Source organism: Crassostrea angulata, chromosome 10 (assembly GCF_025612915.1).
Source record: "Crassostrea angulata isolate pt1a10 chromosome 10, ASM2561291v2, whole genome shotgun sequence".
Taxonomy (NCBI): domain Eukaryota; kingdom Metazoa; phylum Mollusca; class Bivalvia; order Ostreida; family Ostreidae; genus Magallana; species Magallana angulata.
Window position 1 is genome coordinate 53,562,706 of NC_069120.1, and position 26,945 is coordinate 53,589,650.

A 26,945-nucleotide genomic window follows, 5' to 3' on the forward strand; every position below is an offset into this window, starting at 1 on the left:
GTAACATGCTAAACAGGTACGTAACATGCTGGGACTCAATAAACAGGTACGTAACATGCTGGGACTCAATAAACAGGTACGTAACATGCTGGGACTCAATAAACAGGTAAGAAAAATGCTAGGACTCAATAAACAGGTATGTTACATGCTGGGACTCAATAAACAGGTACGTAACATGCTGGGACTCAATGAACAGGTTAGTAACTTGCTAGGACTCAATAAACAGGTACGTAACATGCTGGGACTCACTAGACAGGTAAACAGTGCTGGGACTCAGTAACAGGTACGTTATGTGCTGGGACTTAAAACAAGCAGGGACGTAACATGTTGGGACTCAATAAACAGGTACGTAACATGCTGGGACTCAATTAACAGGTACGTAACATGCTGGGACTCAATAAACAGGTACGTAACATGCTGGGACTCAATAAACAGGTACGTAACATGCTGGGACTCAATAAACAGGTATGTAACATGCTGGGACCTATTCAATAGTTTGCCTTAGCTAACATATCTTTTCTAAAAAAGACATTTAAGAATTGAAGTTTTAACAAGCGATGGAACCTGATAATGTTTTAAGAAAAAGGATCATTATTTTTTATGCAGTTACAGATGATGTAATACAATTATCTATTGCAAAAGCAAGATTAACGTAAAATTATAGTTGTCTACATATTTTCATATGCATGTGTTTGGATGAATGATGTATAAATGTTAAAGAGAAAATCCTCTCACGAAAGTGTACAAGTTTATATATTTATATATAACTGTATGTAACTTAGTACTTGGTGATCCCAGGGCCCCAACCCTGGCACCAAATATATTGCTTTATATTAAGTGATGGGACAATAAAAGGTTTAAAAAAAAAAAGAAAAAAGAAAAAAGAATTGAAGTATTTAATCATTGAATGCTCATTTTGGGATAATGTCGGTCCTTTAACACACCAGGTCCTGAAGACAAATTAATATCGTGGATATGTGGGTTTATGTGGGTTTGTCTGCACAGATGATATCCAAAAATAAGCATTCAATGCTTACATTTATATTTGTATTCATTTAAAATTTTATTTGTACATGTATTATTGGTCATGTAACTCATCTTACAATAATAACTCTATTCAAAACGCATGATGACACTTACTTATGTGTTATAGAAAAGAACGTCACAGATTTCCAATGTGTACACCAAATGGTAATATATGTTTTTGGGTGAGTTTTTACATAGGATGCAAAAAAAAGAAGATTTTTATTTTCTTTCATTAAAAAAAACGAGGAGTCGTATTGAATTTTCTGGAATGAGTTATAAGAAATCAAGATCTTATTTTTATTAACAGCGAATTTTAAGTTCTACACTATCTTACTTGCAACCAAAATAGATTTTCCACTTCCTTATGAAATGGAAAGCATGAAATGATCCTCCTTTGTACAACAAAATTATGTTTCAGAAATGATACTTAAATTATTTGTAAAATGAAATTTTGATTTAGCATTCCACCTTAAAAGTTTCTTCTTGTGGGGAATGTTCCTGCCTTGTTGGCTCAGGTTGCACACATTGTAACAGAAGTAATTCATCAAGCATAAACTCCCATTATCTTTAATATTTATCCATCAAACAATGTTAACTTTTTATATCAAGAACCAGGCAATGACACAAAAGTGGAACTTGTTGTTCACATGGTATCAGAATTAAGAAACTAGTGGAAGGTTTAATTGTAATCAGGCTTGTTCGGAATTAATAAACCATTAATATGTACTAATTCATAGCTGTTCATACTATATCCTGAATTCTTCTTTGTGTAGCTGTTTGTATTTTGTGAAATGGATACTGTGTGATCTGTGACTGTTGGTATGAGTATAGAGCAGACTGGAGGTTCCCTGTGATCTGTTGACAGATCCCCAGGATCTCCCAGGAGATTTCTCTTTGTAGATCATGTATATACAGTCCCTGATCATGGTGGACTAGGACCTGTAGCTCATCTAGAGCTGCTTGTGATAATGTTGTATCAATGTGTCTGTAACACAAGAACTCTAGGAAGTGTAACATTACAAACACTGGGATATCTAATACAGGCACGCTGTTCTGTAGAGCAGACTGTTGTTCTGGTATTAGCTCACTGATATAATAGATTCTGGTGTCAAGTTCTATATCCCATGCTACAGCATGTCTCATCTTTGTAGACCAGGACTGTCCCCCTACAGCCTCATTATACCTCTCTCTGTCTACATGTATATTATACATCAGATATGGCTGTGCTAACTTGACCTTTGCCATCTCTATAACAGATAAAGCTTCCCTGTATCTGAGTGTCTTGTTATAATACATGGCAATGTACAACATGTCAGAAACACATCCAAACTTGGCTGCTAATTTCAACATGTGACAGGACATTTTGTCTGCAATATACATATGTTTGTTGACACTTGTGTTCGTGCACATGTTGTTTAATATAAAAGCAGTGTGCTGAAGGATAAAGGTTGTAAGTCTCTGTAATATGAGAACTTGTTGCTGTGTCAGGGGTGAATGTATTAACTGTTCTACTGTGTCTTTGAATTTTGGATGACTTATTTTCATTGCACTAAGTGTAGAGATGTTACGATAAATGTCTATGTCATAATCAAACTCATACCTCATTACACTCTCATCTGTACAAACAAAAGCTCTAGGATTGTACAGGACATCAAAGATGTAGGACCTGATAGAGGAACTCTGTAACAGACAGGCCATACCTTTCTTGTACAACTCATGTAACTGTAGGAACAATCTGTTTTGTGCTGAGCCATAGACCTTTGTCAGAAACATGTTGTTTTGTGGGATGAAAAAGTTTGGACAGATCCCCTTATACACCCATTTAAGGAGGAGTTTAAAGCAAACCCAGAAACCAACCAGGAGATTTTGTGGACACCAGTGAGGTAGTGTGTTTTGTTGAATTGCCCAGAAAATAGTTGTCTTCATGTGATAGGAACACAACAGTTCATTGGTTTCTTCTGATTGTTGATTTATAACTTCTTTTAGGAACAACTTTAACAATCCGTAAGTCAAAAACTGACAATGGTTCATTGCTGATACACATTTATACTCTGCTCGTGAAAAAGAAATTCTCCATTCTTCATATTCATATGGTCCAAATGGGTGTCCTATTGCTACAAAGTGGCATCCATTTCTGACAATATCATTGACAACTTCAGGATCAGGCCATGAGCGACATCTGTTTATCCATGAGGAGGCAGACAGAGGCCAAAAGTCACAAACAAAACACCAGGCAGTGTCATATTCTATTTTCCCTGCTAGATTACCACTGGAGCAGGGTCCATGTACAGTAGTATTATGAGAAGGAAATATTGAAGAACAAATTAACCCTCTGTGTATGGAACTAGATATATAGACTTTGTCATTCATTCTGACGCATGCTGATTGAACGAATATGGATCTTGTTGATGTCAGTAACTGAAATAGAGTGAATCCTGGTGGACTCTCTGAACTGTCAGAGAGAATCAAGGTTGTATTGGCTGTGTTGTAAAACTCGGACTGAGACAGGTCCATGATCACTCGGTGGTGGTTTGGCCAGTACATTAAGTCCAAATCAGATCCCTTCAGTCTGAATCCTTCTCTGTGACTTCCACTCACCATCTCAATGATCCCATCATTAGATATCGCTCGTCTCGTCACCATCTCCCTGATGTCGTGAGTCTCTCTCCTCATTGCCACCTGTTGTGAGGTCCCCACTATCTTACACAGTCCCACAAACACTGACTCTGACATGTGTTGGAGTTTAACTAATCTAAATTGAGAAGAATAAATTTTCATTCAATTATGTTATAATATATGTTGATTTGCTGATGCATGAATGTGGTTGATATTTAACGGTAGTTCCTTAATTCTTGAATTTTTTATATTAATATTTTAAAGTAGTAATGTTTTGATAAATTCTTTGCACTCCATTTGAAGGTATATTCAAGGATATCATATTATTCAGTGATACATGTAATAAGTTACAGTGGTAACACGTACGTTATAATTGACGAGCGAATCGTGTAAAGGTGGTATGGGACATCTGTTGATATTAATGTAGATTGAAGTACATTACAATTGAAATACTTTCATCGGTTTAAAATTTTCAAATTTTTACAATATTTAACCAAAAATTAGCTTTTAAAGATATTTGGAGAGTTAAAAATTGTAAAATTCCAAGCGGAATTCGAACTCATGACTTACAGATTCGAAGTAAGCCCTCTAACCCACTACCCTATACGTTAGGTGACAATGGTGGGAATGAAACTACTTATATAATTACAATTCATTTTATTGTTTATTTAGATAAACAATACGTCAAAACATGGAAGTGTCCCATACCACCTTAAATAGTTCATGTATCGTGCAGGATCATGCGTGTAACAGAAAAATTGATTTGCGTTTTTACTGTGCGTGAACGTGTGGATTTCTTTTTTTTTTTTTCCATGCTTTATTTCTATTATTACCACGTGTGGATTTCTTCGTTTTGTAACTTTTTTATGGCATTTATTTATTCTATAAATAACAAGTAGTTTTTAAAACAACGCAACAATGTGACTGTAAAGCTTTTTATAGAAGAATATTGTCAATTGTTTACATACGTGTACCATGTCAGCCCTTATCTTTTTAAAATATTCTCTCTTTGGTCGTTAAATTGTTAGTATTTTAATTTATTTAATACTTTGATTGGTCGAGTTATTTTGCTTGATTTTAAAATTAGTCTTTATCAAGTATCCATATTTTGATACATTATTATAATCATATTAGCATCAAGCAAGAAAGACAAATTTAACATGTTGAATGAAGGCGATCAAGCTTATCAATTCCACAATTGAAATATTTAGGAACAAGGTAACAAATTAACCCGATTTCATACAGTTAATTCGTACATAGGGAATAGGATTACATAAACATCAACTCTTATGTAAAAAAAAATGTTAGTGTAGATTATGCATTATCTTCATTTTTTACTCTTAATTTTCTTTAACTTACAATAAAACTTAATATTTGTTGTGGATACAAATGTCACAGGTGGTTAAAAGTCAAGTCTCAACTGGGACTCAAACCCAGGGCCAGCGCTCTAACCACTGGGCTATTGAGACCCGATATATTGACTGACAGTCACACACATGTGAACACGGTGACATACTCCCCCTCTTGGTAGAAATTCGTACTCGAATTTACGATAGAACTCTACAAGTTAAGGAAATGTCGTGAAACATGTTCCTAGGGAGTGACCGTGGTATTTGTACGTTGGGCGCCAAATGTCACAGGTGGTGTCGGTCCGTCTGTCTGTCTGTAAACTTTTCACATTTTGAACTTCTTCTCTAAAACCACTTGGCCAATTTCAACCAATTTTGGCACAAAGCATCCCATGGAGAGATGATTAAAAATTGCAGAAATGATCTTTATATAAAACGGAGAAAATCTCGAAACTGTAGAAAAAGGGGGGTGCATTTTAAAAATCCTTCTTCTCAAGAACTACTGAGTCGAATTCAACGTAATTTAGCATAAATAATCCTTATGGAAAGGAAAATGTAATTGCAAAAATTATAGGCGAATTCTGTTCTAAATTTGAGTAATTTACGAAAATGAAAATAAAGAGGTAATCGCGGTCAATTAGTTTATAATTTCGGGTTTGGTATTCCATATCGAAAACGAAAGTTCCTTGTTTCTGCAGCAGTTTGCGGCAGCCATGTTTGAATGTTGACGCATGACAAACGGCCTTAAGGAATGAGAGTACCAATGCACCGGATGTTGACATCAGAGGAAGTGTTAAGATTGAGCCGCGTAGAAAAAGGTATGGCTAAGGTGATTGGCTGAATTAATTGCTGAAATAATGATTATTCAAAAGTAAATTTATCACTGTTTAAAATAAATGCTGGATTGAAGAAGTAGTGCAGAAAGTAAAGAAATAAGAGGGGTTGAAATAGGGGGTGGGTGCCAATTTTTGGACTTGGATTTGTTGATCAAGTGAGTAAGGTTATAGAACGATTTCACGCCTGGTAAACAACAATCGTTTATATGCAGAAGACCAATGAAATTTCTGAATGTGTATAATTTGAGCGCATTGAAATTCAATTTTTTCTTTCAAATATAGGAATTTTTTAAATAAAATACAATAACTAGCTAGTAGTTGAAGACGAAAATGTAACTATGTACCTATATGCATGCTCTCATATATAATTTGATCGTTTTATAAAGTGAGGGGGCAGAACTAAAATAAAGGGAATTGGAAGTTAACAGTGTACGCCTACCAAAAATTTAGTTTAATATCTTGTTTTTGGTCAAAATGGTATTTCATAAAGCTACAATGTCAAAGATTAAGTGTTGGGAAATAAGTATAAAATTTGGAAACTTTATGTTATTCTTTTTTTGTTTCTCTATCGAGGGGCAATATGGCACATTATCCTTTGAACACCCATATTAAGCCATTGTTGCTCAGGTGAGCGACGTGGCCCCATGGGCCTCTTGTTAGGTCTTTCCACCTTTCAGGTGAAAGACCTTTTGATTTCGTTCTGTTTTTTATTTTATTTTTTTTATTTTTTTTTCCAGGGACAGATTTTTTATTTCAAGAGATATTGAAACACTTTTTTCTTTATGTGATTGACCTTTAAAAGTTATGGCACCAAATGACCTTTTGCCTGATAACATAAGGCAGAACGTACAAAGATATTGCCCTTTTGGTATAAAGGGATTGTTATCGCTACTCCTCTGAAACCATAAAAGATAAAGACTTGAAACTTTTACTAAGGTCTGTATTTCACTTAGTTGCTCCTTCATTCTATTCATACCGAAAGGGTCCAAAACCCCCTTCTATCAGTTATTAGAGAGGTTTAGCAAACCAACGTGTACGCGTACGTGTACGTGTAGAACGGAAAATATGTGCATTACGTCATCAGTTTGTGTAATGACGAATTTCTACACGTATGTACCCGAATGAACATACGTGTAAATTGCAAAGTACCCGTAAGGTCGAACTTGTAGCCTCTGTTTCCCTGTTGCCTTTTTATTTTAATAAAAATGTTAACTTTTCTTAAGCCTGAATATTCAGTGCGAATACTGATATCTACCAACATAAATTTTCATTAGTGTTTAATATGTTATTGGAGTTTTATTTCACGCATCTCTTCCTCCAAAACATGCAGTGGCTCCATTATCTTATTAATTTGCGATAAATAAAAATGTGCATATATAATAAATGATGTTTAATAAAATTAAAAAATGCAGAATTCCTACTTTTCGTCTATAACCCACATTCTCAGCTTAGTAGGAGAGGATATCCATAATTACATTAAAACATTTACACGTACAAGTACACGTTACAACTGCTAAACAAGAAAAGTAATTGAGCTGGTACGCGTAGTTCTAACTTGTAACCTACACGTACAAGTACACGTACACGTTGGTCTGCTAAACCTCTCTAATGTCCCTGAAAGTATTTAAATTTCCATTAAATCACTTCCAACTTTTTAACTATTTGTCATAGAGACTTTGAACCACTTGGGATGGAAGCGTCTACCTTATCCGATCAAAATGACATAAAGGTCAAAGGTCAAGGTCATTTGAAAATAAATGTATTCATGAGTTTTAAGATCTCTTTTGTTTAGGGTGATATAGAGAAATTTTATGTATGTAGTAGGACATCTTAAGACATTTCAAAATGTAGCTCTTCAGCTCCCACCTAGAAATAGTGAGTTATTGCCCCTTTTAAACAAAATTCTTGTTATTGCTACTCCTCTGAAACCATAAGAGAAAGAGACTTGAAACGTTTACCAAAGTCTTCAGTACACTTCTTCAGTCTATTGATCCCAAAAGGGTTCAATGTCCCCTTCTGGCAGTTATTCCTCTTTGAATTTCACTGATTTCAAAAACACATTCATTCATTTATATGTACAATTGGGTCTTTCAAACACCCCCCTTATTATACCCCTTCGCAAACGAAGTTTGGGGGGGGAGGGTATATAGGAATCACCTTGTCCGTCCGTCCGTCCGTCCGTCTATCTGTTCGATTCGTGTCCGGTCCATATCTTTCTTATGGAGAAACATTAGAAGTTCTTACTTCACACAAAAATTGCTTATGACCTAAGGGAGTGTCATGACCTTCAACCAAGGTCATTTGGACAAGGTCAAGGTCACTGGCAGAAAAAGTGCAAAATTTGTGTCCGGTCAATATCTTTCTTATGGAGGAACATTAGAAGTTCTTACTTCACACAAAGATTGCTTATGACCTAAGGGTGTGTCATGACCTTCAACCAAGGTCACTCGGGCAAGGGCAAGGTCACTGACAGAAAAAGTGCAAAATTCGTGTCCGGTCCATATCTTTTTTATGGAGAAACATTGGAAGTTCTTACTTCACACAAAGATTGCTTATGACCTAATGGTTTGTCATGACCTTGACCCAAGGTCATTTGGGCAAGGCCAAGGTCACTTGCAGAAAAGTGTAAAACTCGTGTCCAGTCAATATCTTTCTAATGGACAAATATTGGAAGTTCTTAATTCACATCTAGAATGCTGATAACCTGAGAGTGTTTCATGACCTTGACCAAAGGTCAATTGAGGAAGTTCAAGGTCATTGTTAAAAAAAATCGGGCTCAGTATACCAATAATTCAAAATGTTTATATTAAGTGGCTGCTTGACATGTGGAATTTTGTTTGATTCGAGTCATGTTTGTTAACATAAGGATGCAAATGTCCTCATGCATTAACAGTTAACTTGAACTAAATGGAATTTAAAGAATAGAAATTGGTTTGTGTACTCATATAAGCATTAACAGTTTTAAAAAATAGAGCAGTTGTTATTTAGAAAATGGACGATGAAATAGATTCATCCAATATTTTTTATAATAGAAAAAATACAGCAGTTATGATTTTTTCTTAGCGGGGGGTTTCAATTGTGAGCTTGCTCACAGTACCTCTAGTTTTCAGGTTTGACTTTGACTTGATCTCTAGTTTTAAGGTTTGACTTTGACTTGATCTTTGACCTTGACCTTTAAATACTGATGTGTTACAAGTAAATTAAACATATACATATCAGATTCATTTATATTTACAATTAGCTCTTTTAAACACCCCCTTTATTTTTTATTTTTTTAGGCTTGACCTTTGAGCTTGACCTCTTAGAACTGATGTGTTATAAGTATATAGTATGCAACATATACATTAGATTCAGTGATATGTTCAATTAGCGCCCCCCCCCCTTCCCTTTTATACAAGGATTGAATTCTTATAATAATTATGAACTTGACCCTCGATATTTGAACTTGAAATTTAAATATTTTTTTTTAAAGTAACACCTAGCAGAGTTTTACAACCGTTTGACAGAATTTTTAAAAAGTCTGAAACTCTGATTGCGATTTGACTTCAGACCATGTTTTAGACTACGTCTCCAAATAAAAATTCCAGCTCCAGTAAATCTCTGTAGAACTTGGAAAAAATTCATGGGATTGTTCTGCACCCCTGCCTGTCAAATTTCAAATGAAATGAACCATATTGAAGAAAGTTATCCACTCCAGCGGCATCAAACCATCATCCCGAGAAATGAAATTTCAACGCTTCGATATTTGTATCTAATAAATTCATGCTCAAATTTCACTGAAAATCTGTGTTTACATTTTTATCAGCAACCTGTGACGATATGTGTTGAAGTTCTACGAAAGATAACTCTTCCTTTCTATATGAATTTAGTTCTTCTTTCTTCTTAATTCAGTTCCGATTTTCCGTACTTGTAATCCACAAATGCATGACAGTAGATAGATTTCTGAGCATGTGCACTTCAAATCACAAGGAGAATTCGCATCAGCTGAGTTCCAACAAATGTTCCCACACCTTCAAATAGCCGCTCGCGACGAAAGTTTGACCAGGTCTGTTGATTTCTTAGTCAACGCTATCCGGCTACATTGTTTACAAGCAGCACTGATTTTTATTAATAAACTGATGAACAAATACTGTCCTTTCAACCAATCGCTAAGCCCGTATCTATTCTAAAGGTTTCATAATATTGGGTATCAACTTTAGATGGACGGAAGAACGCTCCATATCTTCTTTCTATCGTCATTCAAATTGACTACACAACAAATTTTACCTTCTATCAAGTAACAAGCGAAATAGCGTGTTGGCAACACTCTCGCCTACAAATCTTAGGGTTCTCGGATCAATACCGCATTGCAGATATAATTTTTTTTTTATTTGTTTCGGATTTTTCTCTAATTACTCAATAGTTATCAACATTTTTGGGATTTTTTAAAAATTATTATGAAAGGTGGAAAGGCCTCAAATTGTTCCGTGAAAAATTAGTGTTCTAGTTCTATAAATAGGTATGTGTGAAAAAATCACTAAAATGAGATTTTCTATCTTATTTTATGCATGGTCAATTTATTAGCTTTTCTGTAAATTTTTATCTTTAATTTATGTAAAGTCTTCATAATATGTCAAATTCAAAAATACTTTAATATTAGAAGTAAAAAAAAATAATCAAAATATTTTTAAAATTAAGAAATTAAGATGCAATTCGGGCTAAATAATACCAATTTTAGTTTAAATATATTTCGATTAAGTAAGATAAGCTGATAAACATTATGATATTCTATCATTTCATTGAAGAATAGAAACATTATATCTTAAACAGACGTGACTAACGCATAACTGCAGGTAACTACATTTATTTTTATCGTCCTGGAAGGTGAGAAAAAAAGGTAGTGACCTTGACCTGACCTTAATGGGGAATCAAGATGGTCAAATTTGATTAAACTGATACCTTAATCATTTGGTTATACGATCTGTTTGACTCATGTGTAAAAAGTTTTATGAAGTTCTTAACATAAGAAGTATGTCTGATAACAAAAGGACTCCTTCCTAAGTTGAGCACGGAATATGCATTGTAGCTAGTACATCATAGATAAGACAAGATAGATGTAAACGGGTACGTGGTAAAGACTGGACCGACCACTCTGGAGCTCCAGGTAATAGGTTGGGTATTGGACCAGAGTCAGAGGTCATTTGCATATTAAACAAGTACTTGTATTAACATAATTATGTACATGAATTTGGATGTGTTCCATACCCCCAGGATGAAAAAATAATTTTCAAACTAACCATGGAAAACATTTTACCCTAGAAATAAATCAAGTTCAGTAATGTACTTACATATTTGATGAGACTGACCCCATCTTTTCTCTTCCAGATATGTAAATGTAAATTTTTCAAAAAAATTTAAATGTTATTATTTTGTAGCTGAAACGCTCCAGTCATTCTCTTGTTTCAAATTCTTTTTCCCCTATTCCTTAGTTCTGTTTGCAAATTCAAATTTATGTATCAGGTTGTATTTCCTTTTTCCTGGGATCTTTTTATAATAATTATTTATGTCTTGATAAATCTAATTTGGTTTTATTAACTAGAGTTCATTAAATATAGCTTTGAATTCATTTTAAGTTATATATATCTGTAACTTGTAGGTTGGTTATTTGCGGGTTGTTGGTTGGTCATTATTGTTAGTTGGTTATTTATCATTAGTTCATTTTTCACTGATGGTCGATTATTTATCATTGGCCAGACCTTTCTTGTAACTCTGGGAACAATCTGTTTTGTGCTGAGCTATGGAGGTTGTTATTCACATTTAATTGTTTGGTTATTTTTTTGCCCCCCTTCGAAGAAGGGAGAGCATATTGCTTTGCTGCTGTCTGTCTGTTGGTCAGTCGGTCGGTCCACCAAGAGTTTTCGACAGAATTATTGCCCTTGGACTTAGAAAAATTCCAGTTTTTTGCAGTTTCCGTTCATTTTTTTTCGCAGAGGATGAACATATTGAAATCAAATTTGGTATACAGATTTATCATGATAATATCTAGGTTGAGTTCGATATAAGGTACGATCGAGCAATTTTCGACAGATTTATGGCCCTTGGACGTAGAAAAATTCTAGTTATTTGCAGTTTCCGCTCATTTTCTTCGCAGAGGATGAACATATTGGAATGAAATTTGATATACAGGTTTATCTAAATAATATCTAGATCAAGTTTGATTTTGGGTTAGATAGCGCAATTTTCAACAGAGTTATGGCCCATGGACTTTTTTTGGATGTTTCCAAGGGAGGGGGGGGGGATAAGTGTTTCACAAACATCTCTTGTTGATTTGTTATTCACTGTTGGTTGCTTATTATTACGATTGATTTGTTATTTTTTGTTGCTTGTAGCGCAGCACTGGCAAGCGAAGCAAGCTCTAAGAACCAGTGCATGGGAAAAATAACGAACTACAGATTCATCAAGAATTTTTTTTTGGCAACATCCCATAATGCTCTTTAATGTTTTCTCCTGTAGTTCTATGCCAAAAATGGCTTATATTTAACTTGTAATCATTTACTCGTAACTCGTTAACTTGTAGCATTTAATTAATAATCTATCAATTTGAACAAAACAAAATAGTTAAAAAATGTATGCAGATATTGCATATTGTCAAACCAATAAATTGGAACATGGGAAATTATCGACTGAAGACAGGGACCTGGGGCACATATACAACATATGTATGAGAATGCAAAAAAAAATTAAAAATTAAGAATCAGGAAAAAAATGAATGTCAGATATTGTTGGATAAAAAATCACATGTATTTAGTTTGGCAAGTTATGACCCTTTTGAAATTACAAATCTAATATAAGTTTAGCCAGTTATAAATATGCTACTGAAACAGATTGTCTACATAACTGCTATTAAAATGGGGATCACAATTTCAATAACTTTAGAAGCAGTTTGGAACATAATGATTTCTGTAGATTTGTATATTAAAACAAAGATTTTTTTAAAATTATTCAACGATTTTTATGAGAATTTTGTTCCAATTGATTAATGCATAAATTTCTATTATGTACAGCATTGTCAAGCAATGTTAGAATATTTACATGGTTTATGAGCTCGATCTTTATGTACAGCATTGTCAAGCAATGTTAGAATATTTACATGGGTTTATGAGCTCGACCTTTCATCTTCTGTTGGTTGGTTATTGTTAATTGTTGATTTACCGGGAAGTATATTCTCACTATGAATCTCTATAGATGAATATAGTCATGAAATTGAAATATTAACTTGTCGGATAAATATTGACTGGTCAACTAGCTGTTTTAAAATAAAGATGGAAGCCCAGTGCAGCGGTTTGCTAGCATAACATATACAAGGATTTGGAACATCTGTTGCATAATTCCTTTGAGTGGCAGAATATCTGACTTGCGACAATTTGTTGCCAAGGATATTAACAATTTTTTGGATATTAACAATTTTTTAGTGTCATTAAAATGTTCTTGGATCAAGAGGTTAACAAAAGATAACAAACCATGGATAGATTTTTTTTTTTAGATATTCATGGTAACAAAGTGGTAAAACATTTGTAAGACTTTGGTGACAAATATGTACAAAACATAATAATTCATTGCAACTTTTTTTGGAAAGATGTTCTACACTCATGGTTAAAAGTTTTAAGAACAATTGACAATTCAGTATCTACAACAAATGTATGTGATTTGCCAGTATGGAACAATACAAATATATGTGTTGGTAATAAACCTATCATTGTCTATAACTGGTATAAACATGGTATTAAAACTATAGGTGATTTTCTAGATGAAGACGGTCAGTTTTTGAAACAGCGTGATTTTGTACAAATTTATAGACTGTCTAATATATGTACAATGCTCTACAATAGTGTTATTAATGCAATATCTAGTTTCCTTAGATCTCATTCCATAAAAAGATCTGATGTTAAAAAAGATCACTATCCATACATTCCATTTTACTTTGGTTATGTTTTATTGTTTGAAAAATGTTCGAAAACCTTGTACAATCTTATTAATAGTAAAGACATTATACCAAAAGCTATTCAGAAATGGAACACTGAATTAATTATCCATGCATCTGGAAGTTAATGTTTCAGTTAAAGAGTTCTTTAAACTATGTTTTAAAACAAGTGCTGATACCTCAGTACAGTGGCTTCAGTACAGAATTCTTTTCAGAATGTTGCCTACAAAATGCTATCTTAAAAAAATTAATGTAAGCACTGATGATTGTTGCTCTTTTTGCAAAGAAGATGTAGAATCAATTCCACATGTTTTATGAAATGTTTAGAAATACTGCCCTTATGGAATAAACTCAGCATGCATATCTATTGTAAAACTACAAATAGAATTTGATTTAATATTACCAATGTAATAGTTGGTGAAATACCTCTAAATTGGGGTAACGAAGTTGTAAACTTTATAATTTTGTATACCACACAGTATATTTTTAACTGTTTAAAACAAAAAAAGATCCCTCACTTAAAGGGACTACTACAACATATCTATTTCAAATATAAAGTTGAAAGATACATATCAATTAAATCATGTGAAATTGTAAAATTTGACAAACAATGGTCAAACTGGAAAAATATTTTTGGACTGTAATTTTCCTGTAAACAATTAGAATGTTTCTGATAGTTATGTGTGCAAGTGTATGAAAGGGTGTGTGAGTGCCAATAAATATTTACTTTGTTTCTTTGATTTCTTGTAATAATTTTGAAAATGACAATAAAATTTGAAAGAAAAAAAATTTGTTGCCAAGGATATATAGGAATTTGACTGAGCACGAAATCAATCTCATGTTTTATGTTGAGCAGACAAAATAAGGCCGATGTTTCTAAATGTTTGGTTTGTTTCTTTATATGCAAATATATAGCCCTAGGTCCGCTTATGTATTAATATTTCATCCCTCTGGGTCTAACATAATCAATGTTGCCCTTGTATAGCGGTTGGCAGTGTTCACGAAAAAATAAAATGTTTCACTTTGATAATGATGATTATTTTTAATTCACTCCAATTCAGTTCTATTCAATTCAGTTCTAGATCCTACAAAACATATACATGACAACCCAGGGAATACATAATTTGCATATACATGAAGGATCAGTAATAATTCTAAATAACGGTCCGTTATAATAAGCATTAAAATGCTATTTTTACATCATATCTTTACCCTCAGTGCTACCATGGCAATGGGACCATATGCACATATTATTAGCATCAAATAAATGATGTTAGGCTTTTTTACTCATCAAAGTTTACCAAATTGTCAAGAAGAAAATCTGTTACTGTACGTGTGGGCACCGAACTTTGATTCTTACATAGAATTGATCTTTTTAAAGTTGTCAGTTCTGTTGTTAGGTTCTCTCAATTTTGAAAATTTATATATAATTACATGTACAGTTGAACTTTGGTATCTCGAACACCGATATCTCGAATACAATGGATATGTTGAAGTGATTTTTAGGTCCCAAACATGACTTAAATGTTAAGTATTTTTCTCTTGATATCTCAAATACTCGGATATCTCGATACAAGGCTTTTAACCAGTCCCATCTAGTTCAAGACAACGAAGTTTGACTGTATTTAGAGTTCATGTGTTGCTGGGTTTTTTTATTATATACACGTATTTCAGTTTTCTTTTATCATTTGTGTTTTTTCCCCTGATTTTCTATTTTGAGATTTAATGAACTTTTGGAATTGGGCTTTGTCCTCGATTTCCCAGAAAAAACCCGAAAAAAAACTTCCTTATTTATTTGATCCGCAAGGAAAGGAAAACCATATATATATTTCAATTATTTTCGTTTTTAAATAAATTAATGTAAATTGTGTCACACTGGACAAACTTCAAACTTTTTTAAAAAGAAAAGAAAATAATCATCTGTTAATTAATTTCTTTGATCATTTTATCTCTTAGAGAATAAAATATATTAAAACTTTTAAACCAATTGAAATTAAATGCAGATATGCAATATTTTAACAAAATAGGCCACATGTAAAATTACAAAAAATATGAAAAATTTCCTTTATTATATTACAAGCTTGATCAAATCTTTACATTAATTATTGAAACACATACTAATATAAACGGATTTCTGAAAAGTGTTTAGGGGTGTGAGGTTCTCACCAGTTGCTGATTTTTGCACTCTTTATCCCCTTAACATTAAATTAGCACTTGCCCCTTAAATTTTTAATTTTTTTGTTCCATTCAAAATCTTATTGACAATTCTGGAATCATGTTAACTTTGGTAATCCATTATTCCATCTGCCCAAATATGATCATGATTTTGTCACTTTCTTATTCCATTTATTTTTAGACTTTTTATTACAATTCTTTCTGGTTTTATATTGGCTTTGTAGATGACTTCCTCATTTTTGCTTTTTAAATTGACATAGTTTCAGTAGAATGATAATTCCTGGAATTACAATTTTTTTAAACCTTCAAATACATTGCTATTGTGGTTACATGAATTGAGCAATGTTTGGCTACACTTTGATAACATAGCCTATTAAATGCAGTGTTTATTATCCAGTTGTTATAAGAAATATTATATACAGTTGTTATCTAATTAATAATTATATCACTGCATATGAACATGTAGCTACGAGATTTGTTTTTTTTTTATAAGATAGCATGTAAAAGAATTTCAAAAACATTGAGTAATTAGATGTAATGACTGTTGATTGATTGTCTGACAGGTCAGTTACTGCCCACTGTGTTCACACACAATGCCTGGGGCATCCTCCACACACTGCTGGAGATGTTCAGCTACCGCCTGCACCACACCCAGCCCCACTACCGCATACAGCTGCTGAGCCACCTACACCACCTCAGTCAGTCCCCACAGACAAACCAGAAACAGCTACAACTCTGGTAAGATGAGCAGAACCTGTTACACCTCTGATAAGTTGAACAGAATCTGCTACATCTCTGGTCAGTCAACCAGAACCAACTACAGCTCTGGTCAGTCAACCAGAACCTGCTACAGCACTAGTATGACAACCAAAACCAGCTACAACTCTGGTCAGTCAATCAGAACCAGCTATAGCTCTGGTCAGTCAACCAGAACCAGCTACAACTCTGGTAAGTCAACCAGAACCAGCTTGAACTCTGGTAAGTCAACCAAACCAATTTTAGCTCTGGTAAAACAATAAGAAGTAGCTACAGCTCTGGTAAGTCAACCAGAACCAGCTTCAACTCTGCAAAGTCAACCAGTACTAGCTACAACTCTAATAAGTTGAGTAGAACCTGCTACATCTCTGATAAGTTGAACAGAACCGTCTACATCTCTGTTAAGTCGACAAGAACCAGCTGCAGCTGTGGTATGATGAGCAGAAACTGTTACACCTATGATACGTTGAGCAGAACCTGCTACATCTCTGATAAGGTTCAACAAAACCTGCTACAACTCTGATAAGTTGACAAGAACTAGCTACAGCTCTGATAAGTTGAGGAGAACCTGCTTCATCTCTGATAAGTTGAACAGAACCTGCTTCATCTCTGATAAGTTGAACAGAATCTTCTTAATATCTGATAAGTTAAACAGAACCAGCTACAACTCTGATAAGTTGAACAGAACCTGCTTCATCTCTGATAACTTGAACAGAACCTGCTACATCTCTGATAAGTTGAACAGAACCTTCTACATCTCTGATAAGTTGAACAGAACCTGCTACAGCTCTGATAAGTTGAGCAGAACCTGCTACATCTCTGTTAAGTTGAACAGAACCAGCTACAGCTCTGGTAGGTTGAGCAGAACCTTAAACATTTATTATAATTGAGCAGAACCCGTTACATCTCTGATAAGGTTGAACAGAACCTGCTACACCTCTGATAAGTTGAGCAGAACCAGCTACATCTCTGATAAGTTAAACAGAACCTGCTTCATCTCTAATAAGTTAAACAGAACCTTCTACATCTCTGATAAGTTAAACAGAACCTTCTACATCTCTGATAAGTTGAACAGAACCAGCTACAGCTCTGATAAGTTGAACAGAACCTGCTACATCTCTGATAAGTTGAGCAGAACCTGCTACATCTCTGATAAGTTGAACAGAACCAGCTACAGCTCTGATAAGTTGAGCAGAACCTGTTACATCTCTGATAAGTTGAACAGAACCTGCTTCATCTCTGATAAGTTGAACAGAACCAGCTACAGCTCTGATAAGTTGAACAGAACCTGCTACATCTCTGATAAGTTGAACAGAACCTTCTACATCTCTGATAAGTTCAACAGAACCTGCTACATCTCTTATAAGTTAAACAGAACCTGCTACATCTCTGATAAGTTGAACAGAACCAGCTACATCTCTGATAAGTTGAGCAGAACCAGCTACATCTCTGATAAGTTGAACAGAACCTGCTACATCTCTGATAAGTTGAACAGAACCAGCTACAGCCCTGGTAATTTGAGCAGAACCTGATAAATCTCTGATAAGTTGAACAGAACCTGCTACATCTCTGATAAGTTGAACAGAATCTGCTACATCTCTGATAAGTTGAACAGAACCAGCTACAGCCCTGGTGAGTTAAACAGAACCTGCTACATCTCTGATAAGTTGAACAGAACCAGCTACATCTCTGATATGTTGAGCAGAACCTGCTACATCTCTGATAAGTTGAACAGAACCTTCTACATCTCTTATAAGTTGAACAGAACCAGCTACAGCCCTGGTAAGTTGAGCAGAATCTGCTACATCTCTGATAAGTTGAACAGAACCAGCTACAGCCCTGGTAAGTTGAACAGAACGTGCTACATCTCTGATAAGTTGAACAGAACCTGCTACATCTCTGATAAGTTGAACAGAACTTGCTACATCTCTGATAAGTTGAACAGAACCTGCTACATCTCTGTTAAGTTGAACAGAACCAGCTACAGCTCTGGTAGGTTGATCAGAACCTGTAACACTTATTATAATTGAGCAGAACCCGTTACATCTCTGATAAGGTTGAACAGAACCTGTTACATCTCTGATAAGTTGAGCAGAACCAGCTACATCTCTTATAAGTTGAACAGAACCTGCTACATCTCTGATAAGTTGAACAGAACCTTCTACATCTCTGATAAGTTGAGCAGAACCAGCTACGTCTCTGATAAGTTGAACAGAACCTTCTACATCTCTGATAAGTTGAACAGAACCATCTACATCTCTTATAAGTTGAACAGAACCTTCAACATCTCTGATAAGTTGAGCAGAACCAGCTACATCTCTTATAAGTTAAACAGAACCTGCTATATCTCTGATAAGTTGAACAGAACCAGCTACATCTCTGATAAGTTGAGCAGAACCAGCTACGTCTCTGATAAGTTGAACAGAACCTTCTACATCTCTGATAAGTTGAACAGAACCAGCTACAGCCCTGGTAAGTTGAGCAGAACCTGCTACATCTCTGTTAAGTTGAGCAGAACCTGTTACACCTCTGATAAGTTGAACAGAACCTGCTACATCTCTGTTAAGTTGAACAGAACCAGCTACAGCTCTGGTAGGTTGAGCAGAACCTTCTACATCTCTGATAAGTTGAACAGAACCAGCTAAAGCCCTGGTAAGTTGAGCAGAACCTGCTACATCTCTGTTAAGTTGAGCAGAACCTGCTACATCTCTGATAAGTTGAGCAGAACCAGCTACGTCTCTGATAAGTTGAACAGAACCTTCTACATCTCTGATAAGTTGAACAGAACCAGCTACAGCCCTGGTAAGTTGAGCAGAACCTGCTACATCTCTGTTAAGTTGAGCAGAACCGGCTACATCTCTGATAAGTTGAGCAGAACCTGTTACATCTCTGATAAGTTGAGCAGAACCTGCTACAACTCTGATAAGTTGAACAGAACCTGTTACACCTCTGATAAGTTGAACAGAACCTGCTACATCTCTGTTAAGTTGAACAGAACCAGCTACAGCTCTGGTAGGTTGAGCAGAACCTGTAACACTTATTATAATTGAGCAGAACCCGTTACATCTCTGATAAGGTTGAACAGAACCTGCTACATCTCTGATAAGTTGAGCAGAACCAGCCTCATCTCTTATAAGTTGAACAGAACCTGCTACAGCTCTGATAAGTTGAACAGAACCAGCTACATCTCTGATAAGTTGAGCAGAACCAGCTACGTCTCTGATAAGTTGAACAGAACCTTCTACATCTCTGATAAGTTGAACAGAACCATCTACATCTCTGATAAGTTAAACAGAACCTTCTACATCTCTGATAAGTTGAGCAGAACCAGCTACATCTCTTATAAGTTAAACAGAACCTGCTATATCTCTGATAAGTTGAACAGAACCAGCTACATCTCTGATAAGTTGAGCAGAACCAGCTACGTCTCTGATAAGTTGAACAGAACCTTCTACATCTCTGATAAGTTGAACAGAACCAGCTACAGCCCTGGTAAGTTGAGCAGAACCTGCTACATCTCTGATAAGGTTGAACAGAACCTGCTACATCTCTGATAAGTTGAGCAGAACCAGCTACATCTCTTATAAGTTGAACAGAACCTGCTACAGCTCTGATAAGTTGAACAGAACCAGCTACATCTCTGATAAGTTGAGCAGAACCAGCTACGTCTCTGATAAGTTGAACAGAACCTTCTGCATCTCTGATAAGTTGAACAGAACCATCTACATCTCTGATAAGTTAAACAGAACCTTCTACATCTCTGATAAGTTGAGCAGAACCAGCTACATCTCTTATAAGTTAAACAGAACCTGCTATATCTCTGATAAGTTGAACAGAACCAGCTACATCTCTGATAAGTTGAGCAGAACCAGCTACGTCTCTGATAAGTTGAACAGAACCTTCTACATCTCTGATAAGTTGAACAGAACCAGCTACAGCCCTGGTAAGTTGAGCAGAACCTGCTACATCTCTGATAAGTTGAACAGAACCTGCTACATCTCTGTTAAGTTGAGCAGAACCTGCTACATCTCTGATAAGTTGAGCAGAACCAGCTACATCTCTGATAAGTTGAGCAGAACCTGCTACATCTCTGATAAGTTGAACAGAACCTGTTACACCTCTGATAAGTTGAACAGAACCTGCTACATCTCTGATAAGTTGAACAGAACCTGCTACATCTCTGTTAAGTTGAGCAGAACCTGCTACATCTCTGATAAGTTGAACAGAACCTGCTTCATCTCTGATAACTTGAACAGAACCTGCTACATCTCTGATAAGTTGAACAGAACCTTCTACATCTCTGATAAGTTGAACAGAACCTGCTACAGCTCTGATAAGTTGAGCAGAACCTGCTACATCTCTGTTAAGTTGAACAGAACCAGCTACAGCTCTGGTAGGTTGAGCAGAACCTTAAACATTTATTATAATTGAGCAGAACCCGTTACATCTCTGATAAGGTTGAACAGAACCTGCTACATCTCTGATAAGTTGAGCAGAACCAGCTACATCTCTGATAAGTTAAACAGAACCTGCTTCATCTCTAATAAGTTAAACAGAACCTTCTACATCTCTGATAAGTTAAACAGAACCTTCTACATCTCTGATAAGTTGAACAGAACCAGCTACAGCTCTGATAAGTTGAACAGAACCTGCTACATCTCTGATAAGTTGAGCAGAACCTGCTACATCTCTGATAAGTTGAACAGAACCAGCTACAGCTCTGATAAGTTGAGCAGAACCTGTTACATCTCTGATAAGTTGAACAGAACCTGCTTCATCTCTGATAAGTTGAACAGAACCAGCTACAGCTCTGATAAGTTGAACAGAACCTGCTACATCTCTGATAAGTTGAACAGAACCTTCTACATCTCTGATAAGTTCAACAGAACCTGCTACATCTCTTATAAGTTAAACAGAACCTGCTACATCTCTGATAAGTTGAACAGAACCAGCTACATCTCTGATAAGTTGAGCAGAACCAGCTACATCTCTGATAAGTTGAACAGAACCTGCTACATCTCTGATAAGTTGAACAGAACCAGCTACAGCCCTGGTAATTTGAGCAGAACCTGATAAATCTCTGATAAGTTGAACAGAACCTGCTACATCTCTGATAAGTTGAACAGAATCTGCTACATCTCTGATAAGTTGAACAGAACCAGCTACAGCCCTGGTGAGTTAAACAGAACCTGCTACATCTCTGATAAGTTGAACAGAACCAGCTACATCTCTGATATGTTGAGCAGAACCTGCTACATCTCTGATAAGTTGAACAGAACCTTCTACATCTCTGATAAGTTGAACAGAACCAGCTACAGCCCTGGTAAGTTGAGCAGAATCTGCTACATCTCTGATAAGTTGAACAGAACCAGCTACAGCCCTGGTAAGTTGAACAGAACGTGCTACATCTCTGATAAGTTGAACAGAACCTGCTACATCTCTGATAAGTTGAACAGAACTTGCTACATCTCTGATAAGTTGAACAGAACCTGCTACATCTCTGTTAAGTTGAACAGAACCAGCTACAGCTCTGGTAGGTTGATCAGAACCTGTAACACTTATTATAATTGAGCAGAACCCGTTACATCTCTGATAAGGTTGAACAGAACCTGCTACATCTCTGATAAGTTGAGCAGAACCAGCTACATCTCTTATAAGTTGAACAGAACCTGCTACATCTCTGATAAGTTGAACAGAACCTTCTACATCTCTGATAAGTTGAGCAGAACCAGCTACGTCTCTGATAAGTTGAACAGAACCTTCTACATCTCTGATAAGTTGAACAGAACCATCTACATCTCTTATAAGTTGAACAGAACCTTCTACATCTCTGATAAGTTGAGCAGAACCAGCTACATCTCTTATAAGTTAAACAGAACCTGCTATATCTCTGATAAGTTGAACAGAACCAGCTACATCTCTGATAAGTTGAGCAGAACCAGCTACGTCTCTGATAATTTGAACAGAACCTTCTACATCTCTGATAAGTTGAACAGAACCAGCTACAGCCCTGGTAAGTTGAGCAGAACCTGCTACATCTCTGTTAAGTTGAGCAGAACCTGTTACACCTCTGATAAGTTGAACAGAACCTGCTACATCTCTGTTAAGTTGAACAGAACCAGCTACAGCTCTGGTAGGTTGAGCAGAACCTTCTACATCTCTGATAAGTTGAACAGAACCAGCTACAGCCCTGGTAAGTTGAGCAGAACCTGCTACATCTCTGTTAAGTTGAGCAGAACCTGCTACATCTCTGATAAGTTGAGCAGAACCAGCTACGTCTCTGATAAGTTGAACAGAACCTTCTACATCTCTGATAAGTTGAACAGAACCAGCTACAGCCCTGGTAAGTTGAGCAGAACCTACTACATCTCTGTTAAGTTGAGCAGAACCGGCTACATCTCTGATAAGTTGAGCAGAACCTGCTACATCTCTGATAAGTTGAGCAGAACCTGCTACAACTCTGATAAGTTGAACAGAACCTGTTACACCTCTGATAAGTTGAACAGAACCTGCTACATCTCTGTTAAGTTGAACAGAACCAGCTACAGCTCTGGTAGGTTGAGCAGAACCTGTAACACTTATTATAATTGAGCAGAACCCGTTACATCTCTGATAAGGTTGAACAGAACCTGCTACATCTCTGATAAGTTGAGCAGAACCAGCCTCATCTCTGATAAGTTGAGCAGAACCAGCTACGTCTCTGATAAGTTGAACAGAACCTTCTACATCTCTGATAAGTTGAACAGAACCATCTACATCTCTGATAAGTTAAACAGAACCTTCTACATCTCTGATAAGTTGAGCAGAACCAGCTACATCTCTTATAAGTTAAACAGAACCTGCTATATCTCTGATAAGTTGAACAGAACCAGCTACATCTCTGATAAGTTGAGCAGAACCAGCTACGTCTCTGATAAGTTGAGCAGAACCTGCTACATCTCTGATAAGGTTGAACAGAACCTGCTACATCTCTGATAAGTTGAGCAGAACCAGCTACATCTCTTATAAGTTGAACAGAACCTGCTACAGCTCTGATAAGTTGAACAGAACCAGCTACATCTCTGATAAGTTGAGCAGAACCAGCTACGTCTCTGATAAGTTGAACAGAACCTTCTGCATCTCTGATAAGTTGAACAGAACCATCTACATCTCTGATAAGTTAAACAGAACCTTCTACATCTCTGATAAGTTGAGCAGAACCAGCTACATCTCTTATAAGTTAAACAGAACCTGCTATATCTCTGATAAGTTGAACAGAACCAGCTACATCTCTGATAAGTTGAGCAGAACCAGCTACGTCTCTGATAAGTTGAACAGAACCTTCTACATCTCTGATAAGTTGAACAGAACCAGCTACAGCCCTGGTAAGTTGAGCAGAACCTGCTACATCTCTGATAAGTTGAACAGAACCTGCTACATCTCTGTTAAGTTGAGCAGAACCTGCTACATCTCTGATAAGTTGAGCAGAACCAGCTACATCTCTGATAAGTTGAGCAGAACCTGCTACATCTCTGATAAGTTGAACAGAACCTGTTACACCTCTGATAAGTTGAACAGAACCTGCTACATCTCTGATAAGTTGAACAGAACCTGCTACATCTCTGTTAAGTTGAGCAGAACCTGCTACATCTCTGATAAGTTGAGCAGAACCTGCTACATCTCTGATAAGTTGAGCAGAACCTGCTACATCTCTGATAAGTTGAACAGAACCTGTTACACCTCTGATAAGTTGAACAGAACCTGTTACATCTCTGATAAGTTGAACAGAACCTGCTACATCTCTGATAAGTTAACTAGAAGTAAGTACAACTATGGTCAGTAGTAGGTAATATACAATGACATGACACTGTATGTTATTCATTTAATTATTTTTTAATAAAATGATTTCAAGGTCTTTCTTTAGATTTTGCTGTAAATTGTCTTTACATAACCTATTCTTATCTCAAAACACCTATAAACTTATACTTGTATTTCTATAGGGGATTCCATTATCTGCCTCTCTAGTCTATTTACTTTATTCTCAGTATGGAGAGCACAGCCCTCAGGTTGATCACAGGACTCGGGAGTTTTGAGGTTCAACCCCAGTTGTCCCGAATATTCAATGATCCAGGGAGGCCGGGGTTCTTGTCCAATGAGTCGGGGGAACTGAACAGGGTGCTGGTCCTCACCATAGCCTGGGCCATGCACGTCACAGGTCAGGATTTAAATATATCAAGTCATAAGGAGTAATCTTAAAAATGATTGTAGTTTTTTTTTAAGGGGAGTGTTGTCAAATGATCAGAACTGTAAAAGTATTAAAAATTAGGTATAGACTCATATTAATTTTACAGCTGTTATTAAGTTTGCTTAATTTCCTAATGACTTGATTATGCATTGAATTTTGCTAACACGCCCCACAATTGGTCCCCCAACACACTGGCCAACTTCCCTCCGAGTCTGGCCGAGTTCTTCAAGGCCCAGTCCCATCACAGAGACAACAAAAACACGCTCAAACGGGCAACGTGGAGGCTGCAAGAGTATAAATAGTGGAAAAGTGAGTCACTGTAGTTACAGATCCATGTTTATTACGACAATTACAGCCACTTCTAATCTGACAATATCTCTAGATAATGTACATACCAATTAACTGTTGATTGAATCTGACAGCCATGGCCAATGAGAATGAATTTTATGAATTATGATGTTTACAGATTCCTGCCGGACCACCTTAAGCCGGTGGTGAAGATGGAGGAGCAGTTCCTGTATAATGTGTGCCACCTGGTGGGGCCGTTCCTACAGAGGCTCCACTCCGAGCGGACCCGCAGTCTGATGGAGGTCAGTCTTATATCTGTGTCAAGGTCATAGCAAGAGTTTGCTTTTCCATTCAGAATTCAGAGCTTTAACTCTTTGATCAACTTCTTGCCCTGGGCCTATAATCTTAGACAAGTTCTTTTTTTATCATGGTCTCACTTTTACATAGGAGCATATAGTGGAAAAGTTAGGCTGAGATCGAAAGCGTGCTAATCTTAGTTTTATGGCCTGTATGTGTAGATCATATTGACTTCTTGTTTTGGCAGTTGGTTGTGGAACTTTAAGAGATCCTGGTCAACGTGGACAAGTCATGTGACCATCTCCGCTACCTTGACCCAATTACAGACTTCCTGTATCCTTAACAACTGTATTTACAAGGCATACCAAAAAATTTTTATGAGTATATGTTTTAATTCAATACATTTTCTAGAAAAATAAATTCTCTTTTTAACTCGATGACCTTGACCCATACTTAGATACCACATCAAGTACATGTTTGTGGGGGACAGTGTGAAGAATGAGATTGAGAAGATCATCCGTAACTTCCGGCAGGCCCTGACCTTACGTCTGAGATTTATCTCCCACATCAACCTGGAGGAAGCCATGACCCCACTGGCCCCGCCCATGTCTACCTGAGGATCAATCCTTGGCTTGTTGAATTTGAAATACTTGTACAGGACTAGAAAGGGTTCCTCTTCTGTGAAAAAGCCATGTAAACAATTGATTTAATGGTGCTATGAGCTGAACAACACCCATTGTAAGGAGGGACAGAGAAGAAGACAGTGGGTATTACAGAGTCCATTCTGTGGATTGTATGTATTCACTTTGTGTAGCAGTCTGTTGAGAGGTAGTTATTGTCCTGTATTACAGAGTTCACTCTGTGGATTGTGTGTGTTCACTTTGTGTAGCAGTCTGTTGAGAGGTAGTTATTGTCCTGTATTACAGAGTTCACTCTGTGGATTGTGTGTGTTCACTTTGTGTAGCAGTCTGTTGAGAGGTAGTTATTGTCCTGTATTACAGAGTTCACTCTGTGGATTGTGTGTGTTCACTTTGTGTAGCAGTCTGTTGAGAGATAGTTATTGTCCTGTATTACAGAGTTCACTCTGTGGATTGTGTGTGTTCACTTTGTGTAGCAGTCTGTTGAGAGATAGTTATTGTCCTGTATTACAGAGTTCACTCTGTGGATTGTGTGTGTTCACTTTGTGTAGCAGTCTGTTGAGAGATAGTTATTGTCCTGTATTACAGAGTTCACTCTGTGGATTGTGTATGTTCACTTTGTGTAGCAGTCTGTTCAGAGGTAGTTATTGTCCTGTATTACAGAGTTCACTCTGTGGATTGTGTGTGTTCACTTTGTGTAGCAGTCTGTTGAGAGGTAGTTATTGTCCTGTATTACAGAGTTCACTCTGTGGATTGTGTGTGTTCACTTTGTGTAGCATT

At 36.3% G+C, this 26,945-nt stretch overlaps 2 protein-coding genes across 2 annotated transcripts; one reads left to right on the forward strand and one right to left on the reverse strand.

Annotated features, from left to right (window-relative positions):
• Positions 1 to 11,284, reverse strand: LOC128165414 (uncharacterized). The gene is made up of 2 exons (XM_052829919.1): positions 11,155 to 11,284; positions 1 to 3,778 (listed from the first exon to the last, which is right to left on the reverse strand). Exons 1-2 carry the CDS (start codon positions 11,175 to 11,177, stop codon positions 1,768 to 1,770), a joined length of 2,034 nt encoding a protein of 677 aa, XP_052685879.1. The 5' UTR covers positions 11,178 to 11,284; the 3' UTR covers positions 1 to 1,767.
• Positions 5,701 to 26,508, forward strand: LOC128165417 (mediator of RNA polymerase II transcription subunit 23-like). The gene is made up of 6 exons (XM_052829921.1): positions 5,701 to 5,809; positions 16,526 to 16,700; positions 24,743 to 25,251; positions 25,409 to 25,532; positions 25,775 to 25,860; positions 25,985 to 26,508. Exons 1-3 carry the CDS (start codon positions 5,743 to 5,745, stop codon positions 24,945 to 24,947), a joined length of 447 nt encoding a protein of 148 aa, XP_052685881.1. The 5' UTR covers positions 5,701 to 5,742; the 3' UTR covers positions 24,948 to 25,251; positions 25,409 to 25,532; positions 25,775 to 25,860; positions 25,985 to 26,508.
• Positions 26,509 to 26,945: the final 437 nt, after the last annotated feature.

What these genes read in the sequence shown, in the direction of transcription:
- LOC128165414 (XM_052829919.1), bottom strand. Translation starts at nt 11,177, where the DNA reads ATGGGGTCAGTCTCATCAAATAT. An exon ending in GGGTCAGTCTCATCAAATAT is followed by an intron (nt 3,779 to 11,154) that starts GTAAGTACATTA and finishes TTCTCAATTTAG; the next exon opens with ATTAGTTAAACTCCAACACA.
- LOC128165417 (XM_052829921.1), top strand. Translation starts at nt 5,743, where the DNA reads ATGAGAGTACCAATGCACCGGATGTTGACATCAGAGGAAGTGTTAAGA. An exon ending in ATTGAGCCGCGTAGAAAAAG is followed by an intron (nt 5,810 to 16,525) that starts GTATGGCTAAGG and finishes ATTGTCTGACAG; the next exon opens with GTCAGTTACTGCCCACTGTG. An exon ending in CAGAAACAGCTACAACTCTG is followed by an intron (nt 16,701 to 24,742) that starts GTAAGATGAGCA and finishes CTTTATTCTCAG; the next exon opens with TATGGAGAGCACAGCCCTCA.